The sequence below is a fragment of the Salmo trutta genome, chromosome 26 (genome assembly GCF_901001165.1).
Source record: "Salmo trutta chromosome 26, fSalTru1.1, whole genome shotgun sequence".
Classification (NCBI taxonomy): Eukaryota; Metazoa; Chordata; class Actinopteri; order Salmoniformes; family Salmonidae; genus Salmo; species Salmo trutta.
This window is the reverse complement of record NC_042982.1, coordinates 40,448,342-40,458,338: the sequence shown is the minus strand read 5'-3', so window position 1 is coordinate 40,458,338 and position 9,997 is coordinate 40,448,342. Positions and strand designations below refer to the sequence as shown.

The following is a 9,997-nucleotide window of genomic DNA, read 5'->3' as shown; positions in this document are numbered from 1 at the left end:
GTGTTTCTGGGTGGTTTCTAATTGGACATCATGTGTTTCTTGGTGGTTTCTAATTGGACATCATGTGTTTCTTGGTGGTTTCTAATTGGACATCATGTATTTCTTGGTGGTTTCTAATTGGACATGATGTTTTTCTTGGTGGTTTCTAATTGGACATCATGTGTTTCTTGGTGGTTTCTAATTGGACATCATGTGTTTCTTGGTGGTTTCTATTTGGACATCATGTGTTTCTTGGTGTTTCTCTCTGGTCTCAGAAGGATGATGTAACACTTTGGAGCAAACAGACAGAACAGCAGCCCAAAGCTGGATGCCAGGATGGCAAAGATCTCTACAGCTACTGTGTACTTCCCAGGAGAGCTGACATAGGCAGGGATGAAGGAGATCCACACGGCACAGAAGATCAGCATGCTGAAGGTGATGAGCTTGGCCTCGTTGAAGTTGTCTGGGAGTTTCCTGGCCAGGAAGGCTAAGAGGAGACAGAGGGAGGCCAGAAGGCCGATGTAGCCCAGCACCAGAGAGAAACCAACCACAGAGCCCACCTCACACTCCAGGACCACCCTCGGCCCACGACCCTCTCTGCCTCCCCTCTCAGCCGGTTGGGGTGGAGCTAGGGCCAGCCACAGTACACAGATCAGCACCTGTGGAAGGGAACGGAGGTGGAAGGAAAACGCAAGTTATAGTTACCATAATAACAAATAATATGGTCAGTAATGACGTTTCCATCCACAATTTTTATTTGAGTAAAGTTATACCGTGTGTAAAAAAAAATCACGACAGCTGTGATGGAAACAGGAAGTTTCAGTACAATGTTATAAATCCCGACAGATATTTTGTTAATTTGACATGGTTGGATATTTTTGTGCTGAGAAATGAATGGTGGAGGAAGCACCTTGATGCGCAAAAATGTATCTAATAACTGTCATTATCAAAGTAATCTTGGAGTCACTCAATGAGTGTGGTCCTCCATACAGTTTATTAGGATACAGATGAAATAAGTTCTGATGAACTTCACAGGGTGGTGAAAGTGCACGGTATGAGCTTGATGCTACTTTCCAATAAATGTTGACGGTCTTATTCTGGTGATATGATGATCAATGCTTGACTGACATTTACCAAATAAAAATATTATTTTCCATAATAATCTCATCATGTAGACCACCTTACACACACAGCCTACCGGCACTGTATCTGGGAGCTGTTGGCTAGGGCTCACGTACCAAGACCAGAGTGGTGCACACTGCTATTTAACTCAACAGTTTTGGATAAAACAATCAGTAGAGTTGAAAAATCATGGAAACACATTGGACATTAAACTTTCATTCGCTACATAAAATGTAAACAAAAAAAGTACATGTTGTGTGCACTACATCATCTCCCACTAATTTTTTTATCCTTGACAAGTCTGTTTGTTGGAAACGCCACTGGTGGGAAAATGGGCATATTTTCTTTATGCAGATCTTTGAATATTCGCATGAAAATCTGTCGCCAATTGGATGGAAACCTAGCAACTGAAGGAAATAATTAAAGGTCCAATGAAGCTGTTTAAAAAAAAAATCTCAAATCCTTTCTGGGTAACAATTAGGTGTGATTGTTTTCAATTAAAGGGTAATTTTTGGTTTTAAATAGCTTCTTAGCAATGAGCAATTTATCATACAAGAATTTAGCTAGGACTATCTGGGAGTGGTCTGAGTGGGGAGGGGAAAACTGAAAACGAGTTGTTATTGGCAGAGAGATTTGGAACTCTCTATCTTTATGGTCTTGCAAAGTTGACATCCTCTCCCCCAGTGGAAATGTAAAAAAATCCCCATCAAAATCCATCTGTTTAAGCTAGCTGTTTTATTTCATAGGCTGAATCACAATCCACAGCATCCGCCCAATGGCGGCTGTCCGCATCTGCAGTGGAAGGTGGCCGAGCTACAGTGGTGATTGCCAGACCGTGAGACACCCTGATAATGACAAAAATGTCTGTAGCATCACGGGACTCTTCTGAAGCCTGTACCACCGATCTGCCAACTTCTGTCTGTAGTTGCCAACTTCTTTCTGCATGTAGCATCCGAACAGTGTGGGCTACATACTTATATAACCAAACACTTACAGTATATGTTGGTTGTTTTGCTCTAGGACTCCTACAAGCCTCACAAGACTCGTCTGAAGGTAGCCCAGTATGAGTCTAAAAAATGTATGGAAGTATATATGGAAGTAGTTTAGTGCCTCAAACATGTTTTATATGGGTAAAAACAAATATGTATAATTTCCTGATGTGTCTTATATCTCTCAGATATAGGACAGACACCTTAAAACAAACTTCCTTTTTTTCCATTTATTAATCTTTTTTTTTCAATACCTAAAGTTCAAAGTCCTAAAATAGTTAAATGATCCTTGGTATGGCCGGGGGTACTTATTTGAGTGTCAGTTTAAATTGGAACTGACAACGTTTTAGCAACATTAAATCTTATTAAAATCTGTTCGCATACAGCCCCAGGAAGAATATGGCACCTTTTTTTTATACATTTTCTGACATGTAAGCACTTAGATATGGTCATTTTCATGTTTTCATAAATTCATAGAATGTTTGGGAAAGATGTAAAGTAAGGCATTTGTGAAAATTCTATAGCTAAATAGAGTAGGAAAGCGGCCATGCGTTTCGACAATTAATAGACACCAGAGCGGTTGCCAGAGAATTGAATGTTCATTTCTCTACCATAAGCCGTTGTTTTAGAGAATTTGGCAGTACTTCCAACTGACCTCAGAACCACAGACCACGTGTAACCATGCCAGCCCAGGACCTCCACATCCAGCTTTTCACCTGCGGGATCATCTGAGACCAGCCAACCAGACAGCTGATGAAACTGTTGGTTTGCACATCTGAATAGTTTTTGCACAAAATGTCAGAAACTGTCTCAAGGAAGCTCATCCGCGTGCTCGTCGTCCTCCCAAGGGTCTTGACCTGACTGCAGCTCAGCATCGTAACCAACTTCAATGGGCAAATGCTCACATTCGATGGCCACTGGCACACTGGAGAAGTGTGATCATCACGGATGAATCCCGGTTTCAACTGTACCGGGCAAATGGTGTCGTGTGGGCGAGTGGTTTGCTGATGTCAACATTGTGAACAGAGTGCCCCATGGTGGCGGTGGGGTTATGGTATGGGCAGGCATAAGCTACGGACAATGAACACAATTGCATATTATCAATGGCAATTTGTGTGATGAGATGCTGAGGCCCATTGTCGTGCCATTCATCCGCCACCATTACCTCATGTTTCAGCATGATAATGTACGGCCCCATGTCGCAAGGAATATACCCAATTCCTGGAAGCTGAAAATGTCCCGGTTATTCCATGGCCTGCAAACGTTGAGCATGTTTGGGAAGCTCTGGATTGACGTGTATGGCAGCAAGATCCAGTTCTTGCCAAAATCCAGCAACTTCCCACAGCCATTGAAGAGGAGTGGGACAACATTCCACAGGATACAATCAACAGCCTGATCAACTCTATGTGAAGGAGATGTGTCGCGCTTCATGAGGCAAATGGTGGTCACACCAGATACTGACTGGTTTTCTGATCCACTCCCCTACCTTTTTTAATGACCAACATTGCCAGTCAGGTGAAATCCATTGATTAGGGCCTAATGAATTTATTTAAATTGACTGATTTCCTTATATTAACTGTAACTCAGTACAATCTTTAAAATTGTTGCATGTTGCGTTTATATTTTTGTTCAGTGTACATAGGATGCTGTATATATTATTTTAACATGTTAAAACAAAAGAACAGAAGAAAAAAAATATTTGTCCAGCCTTCGCTGCTATGCTTGCAGATGTGCATAATATGTAGATGTGCATAATCAAAAAGTATTTAATCACTCCAAATAACAAAAACATAGCTATAGGTTTGTTGTAACTTTTAAACTTAAAACATGTTTATTTTACACAGCATGGATCACCAGTGCGGTCGCAGGCAGCATCGCTGTATGGTGCTCTCAAAATGTATTGTAGTTGAGTAGCCCACTGAGGCTACTGCTCAATGTTTCTGTAAAAGGCCTACATGTTTCTCCTTTGCATGTTGTTTTGTTGCAGGTTGTTTTTTTGGTTATTGCCAAGCTTTAAAAACAGAAGCCAGACTGCACCATTCTAGTAGCCTAGCTAGGACTGTAGAATGTGTCTGTACACTTTCCCTCCACTGCGCGCAGTAAACCTGACAAACAAAAGCAGCCAAATTGAAGTTGAATTCACCGATTGGAGCGAATCAGGCTGTAACTTCAGAAAGTAGATGACTCGCTTGTGTGTCCTATTCGTTCAGCAGGTATTGTGTTTGATACGTACGCTAGTCTATTAGCCACGTTATGACTGACTTGTGATCATTGCTAGTTTGATTGTATTGATATTCCCAGCCTTAGTTACAGTCCTCCGTTTTTGTAAAAAATATTGAGTCATTGAAACAGAAACAGTGCATCCCGAATGGGTGGAGAGGCAGCAAACAATGTACCAGGCCAGCTGCGATTTACAAGCTGATAGCAATATTTTTGGACTACCAAGAAATGTATTGTTGAATTAAATGAATCATACATTGAACTGCATCCGTCTATTCTGCCCACAATGCCTTACATTATGTAATGGAATTTTTTGTAAAATAGAACCTAAGATGGTTTTGAAGCATAAACTGGGAATTTGACAGTTGTGACTGATATTATGATTGTCTGTTTGTTTCATATCTGCGAAGTAGTTAAACCACTGTCAGTTCCCCGGGCACCGAAGACGTGGATGTCGATTATGGTAGTGCCCCGCCCCTCTCTGATTCAGAGGGGTTGGGTTAAATGCAGAAGACACATTTCAGTTGAAGGCATTTCTTTGTACAACTGACTAGGTATCCCTCTTTCCCTTTCAATGATGAACTAATTTACCATCTGGTGATGTCACCAGGCAGTCCAAAACTCCATCCTACCAAAACAGACTGGAATTTCAGCCTTCTTTTCAAACATCACTTACATTTACATTTACGTAGATGCTCTTATCCAGAACGACTTACAGTAGTGAATGCATACATTTCCATACATTTTTTTTCAGTGCTGGCCCCCCGTGGGAATCGAACCCACCACCCTGGCGTTGCAAACACCATGCTCTACCAACTGAGCTACAGGGAATCACTTACACTCAGTGGTGTAAAGTACTTAAGTTAAAATACTTTAAAGTACTACTCAAGTAGTTTTTTGGAGTATCTGTACTATTCATATTTAATTCACTTTATTCCTAAAGAAAATAATGTACTTTTTACTCCATACATTTTCCCTGACACCCAAAAGTACTCATTACATTTTGAGAGGGAAATTGTCAAATTGACACACTTATCAAGAGAACATCCCTGGTCATCCCTACTGCCTCTGATCTGGAGGACTCACTAAACAGAGAACATCCCTGGCCATCCCTACTGCCTCTGATCTGGAGGACTCACTAAACAGAGAACATCCCTGGCCATCCCTACTGCCTCTGATCTGGTGGACTCACAAAACACAAATGCTTAGTTTGTAAATTGTGTCTGAGTGTTGGAGTGTGCCACTGGCAAACCGTGAATATATATATTTTTTAATTGTGCCGTCTGGTTTGCTTAAAATAAGGAAAATTAAAATGATTTTTACTTTTATTTTTACTTTTGACACTTAAGTACATTTCATCAATTCCAGTTACTTTTGATACTTAAGTACATTTAAAACCAAATACTTTTAGACTTTCACTCAAATGGTATTTTACTAGGTGACTTTCGCTTTTACTTGAGTCATTTTCTATTAAGGTATCTTTACTTTTACTCAAGTATGACTAGTGAGTACTTTTTCCACCAACGCTTACACTAAAAGGGCATTATCATCATTCACACAATTTCACAGTATTATTCCAAACTCATAGTGTGGAAGAATATATAAAACAAAGGAAAATCAAGTTTTTGAATGCACTGGGCATTTAAAATCCCATAGAATATAGTAAAAACTAGATGTTCACCTGGATGAGTGTGCAGAGTGAGATACCCATCCTCTGCTGGGTGGGGCTGAAGTATCTCATCAGGTTCTCTCCAGGCAGAGTGGCCCTGAAGGCCACCAGCACCACCACAGTCCTGCTGAGCAGACAGGAGATGCAGAACACAAAGCTTATACCAAACAGGGTGTGTCTCAGCATGCACGTCCATGGCTTAGGCTGGCCAATGAAAACCAGCGCACACAGGAAGCAGAGCTTAAGCGACAGCAGTAGCAGGAAGCTGAGTTCAGAGTTGTTGGCTTTCACCTGGAACGAGACAGAGAAAGATAAATTAGACTGACGGATGTCAGAAATCACATCCTTATATGACACAATCTCATCTCTGTCCAGTACCTCTATATATCATCATTGGATTTAACTCACCAGGGCCGTGTGACGATGGTAGAGGAAGGTGGCCAAGGCACCGGCTGTGAGTGTTGCCCCAGAAACTGAGATGACAGACAGGATGACACCCATTGTGTCGCTGTAGGAGAGGAAGTCCACCAGCTGGGGGATGCAGGCCGTACGATCAGGGTTGGACCAGAACCGCTCTGGACACCTAATACACTCACCTGACCCTGAGAGAGAAGGAAGAAGAATGAGGTGTCCAAATCAGGACCAGTCAGGACTGAGGAAAAATATGAATTGGAATCAGAAACCTAGATAGACTACCTGTTGTGTTACTGATCTCTCCCTCAGCACAGGACAGACAGTCAAAGCAGCAAACAGGCCTCCCCTTCTGTACTGCATGCCTGGTACCAGGGGGACAGTCAGCACTGCATACAGACACAGGGACCTACCAGAGGGGGGAGAGGACAAATTCATCATCATCATTGCTATTAACATCATCATTACACACACTCCAAACTGAACAGTTCTCACCTCCTCTCCGCTGCCCCCACCCCACACCACTTTATCCATGTCGATGTGAAACTGGCCGCCTGATCCCTCAGAGGACAGAAAATGTCCGACCTGGACAAACTCTGCCGTCCCCTCGGGGGTCACATGCCAGTTGATGATGTCATAAGAGGCAGGCGGATCACCATTCATGTCGAAATGGAAAGATTCCCCTACAGGAGTACTGAAGTTCACTCCCCTCAGATAATGAACAATCTCAAAGAGAAAAGGGCATTGGAACAGGATTAAGAGTTAGAACCAGTTGTGGGTTTGGTTCTTTAGAACTCAAACCTTACAAAGTGTTTTCACTGTATCCTGACTGGAAACATTAGTGTTGTTAACTTGTTAACAGATCAACATGTTGTTCTCACCTGGCTGGGCTGAAGCTTCCTGATATCAGGGCACTGTCCACCATTAAAGACTCCGTCCCCTGGTCGACAGGCCACCATATCCTGTATGGCGTAGGCGATGGCGTACACAGCCTTGTACACATTATAGCTGGCTCTCAGCTGAGACACGTCAGCATACTGGCTCTCCCCCCTCACCTAGGATTGACACTTAATTTTACTGAGATAAAAATTGGGAATCAGGACAAAGAACTGAGATTTAGGTGTAAACTCTACCTCACCTATGACCTCTGACCCAGTACACTGTCGCCTGGACGACTGGGTCATGCTGAGGTCAACCCCCAGAGAACACCCAAACATCTCTTCCCACAATAACCTCAGGAAGGGGTCGGACTTCTGGTAGTTCCCATCTGGATGGAGGCGTGTTAGGAAAGGTCCCAAGCCGGGAATGTCAGCTTTCTTCAGGGCAAATCCAATGGTCCCGGCAAGAGAGGGCAGGTTTTCAGGGGAGGAGAGAGTAGAGTCAGTGACCCAGGCCTCTGAGGCAATCCACTGCTTATCTGTAATGTTCTGACGGACAACCTCTTCCATCAGTGCCTGGAGAAAGAAATTGTTAAAAAGATCAAGATACTCAAGCTGAAAAGCATGATTATCAATTTGGAAATGCATGTGTCTATAAAGGGCATCAAGACATGGTAAGACACAAGGTCACTGCTACATCCTTGTAACAAATCATTAACAACACTCTGACCAGTAGCTGCTCACATGTGCATCCTTTGTGATAGCAAATGTCACCACCACTCTGGCAGTAGATCCTCTGATGGTGTCCACGATGTACCTGATACGTCTCTGAGACGCTACCTATGGTGATGACCATCAGTGAGAGAAAGGGAAGGGTGTCAGAGAAAATCAGAGAGAGAGTTTCTGTTAGATTAGAAGAGAGAGGAAGTCAGAGTAAAACACAGAGAGAAAGATAGAGCAAAAGAGAGAGTACATTGTCAGATCGTCAGGGTGAGATCGTACCTTGGGGATGACCTCAGAGTAAGCGACACACACCCCAGATCCCTGGAGCTCTTGGAGAAGCAGCTGAACCCCAAACTTGCCATAGTCATCATCCCCTGACACCAACCCCACCCACACCCAGCCCATCTGACGCAGCAGCCTGGCCATGGCTCGAGCCTGGAAGGCATCGCTGGGTACCGTACGGAAGAACGAGGGATACCTCCAGTAATCACTCAAACATGCACAAGAGGCAAAGTAACTCACCTGGGAGAGAACAGAGAGAGAGAGAGAGAGAGAGAGAGAGAGAGAGAGAGAGAGAGAGAGAGAGAGAGAGAGAGAGAGAGAGAGAGAGAGAGAGAGAGAGAGAGAGAGTCAGAGAGAATTAGAATTTAAAAAAGAGACAGACATGGTAAGTAAATGTTAGAAAGAGCGTGTAATCTAGATAAATATTGAATTGTAATGTGTAAGAGAGGCACCATCTCATCCCAACCCAGTCTGTTATCCAACCCTTGCCTCACCATGGGTAAATCAAATGGCCCGAGGGTCTGTGCCACCACGATGGAAGCTGAGGAGCGGGCATCCCCGATGATGACGGGAATCTCAGGGGTTGTGCCACACTCTGTGCCCACCACAGAGGCCTCCTGGCCAGTTACCATGGCTAGGGCTGCCCCCAGGGTGGTGCCCTCTGACAGGCATGTGTCAGCAGCCAGGAACCCCAGGGTGAGGTTAGGCAGGAGGGCTGGGTCACGGTTAATCTCCTCCACTGCAAAGATCATAGTCTGGAGCCAGCGGTAAGCACGCTGGTAGAAACTGACAGATGGAAGAAAGGAAGAAATGGAGAGATAGGTGGTAACTGAATACACATTACCTTCAAGTGAAAACACAATGACAAAAAGCTGTTATCACACAAGCTGCATACATTGTACAGGTAGAATTTCCTTTAATGCTCCTGAACTCCTGCTCTGGTGGAGGGGCTTCCACATGGATGGGAAACAGGCCCCCAATGACCACATCTCCTGCCCGATAAACACTGCCGGAGACGGGCTTAGCTACCAGCCGACAAGCCCCCTCTCCACCTCCATCCAGACCCCAGACACACCCAGGGACATGGAGACAGTAGATCAGCCACAGCCAGCCACACAGGCACATCACCTGGAGAGAGACAAGGCCGAAGACTGGGAGAGTTCCGTCACCTGTTGGAGAGAGACCAAACCAAGACAGAACAGACAGAACACTCTGTAGACAGAATGACATGATCAAAAAGTGCTATCAATGAAAATGTACACCATACACCACAGACACCTGTAACCAGACATTTGAAACAACAGTGATATACACACAAAAAAAAATTCTACCTTTGCTCTACCTGGCAACAGTAAATCTTATCCTGGTGAGACAGACAGACAGACAGACAGACAGACAGAGAGAGATGATGAGTGTCTGTCAGTCTGGCATCTCCTGCCGAGAGTGTTAGAGTGAAAGAGGGAGAGGAAGAGGAGAGAAGGGGAGCTGCTGATATAGGGAGAAATGAGCCCCCGGCTAAAAAACAAGCACACAGCCACCAGGGGGTGCTTGTAGGGAGGAAGGGGCAGGAGGGGGTTAATTGGGACTTGTTATTGGAGGATAACTTGGGGAGCAGGTAATTGGGGGTAATTGGAGAAAGCCTGTGAGGGTGATGTTATTGAAGGTAATGTGTAGTACAGGAGATACAGTCTCTGTTCTTCAACAACATCTGATGGACCCATTCA

The 9,997-nt window shown here is 44.0% G+C and overlaps 1 protein-coding gene across 1 annotated transcript; it reads right to left on the bottom strand.

Annotated features, from left to right (window-relative positions):
• Window positions 1–209: 209 nt before the first annotated feature.
• On the bottom strand, window positions 210–9,398 carry LOC115163775 (extracellular calcium-sensing receptor-like). The gene is made up of 11 exons (XM_029715939.1): window positions 9,169–9,398; window positions 8,768–9,059; window positions 8,271–8,513; window positions 8,013–8,108; window positions 7,524–7,844; window positions 7,272–7,445; window positions 6,886–7,116; window positions 6,676–6,799; window positions 6,388–6,581; window positions 5,992–6,270; window positions 210–638 (listed from the first exon to the last, which is right to left on the bottom strand). The coding sequence occupies exons 1-11, from the start codon at window positions 9,396–9,398 to the stop codon at window positions 210–212; spliced, it is 2,613 nt and encodes an 870-aa protein (XP_029571799.1).
• Window positions 9,399–9,997: the final 599 nt, after the last annotated feature.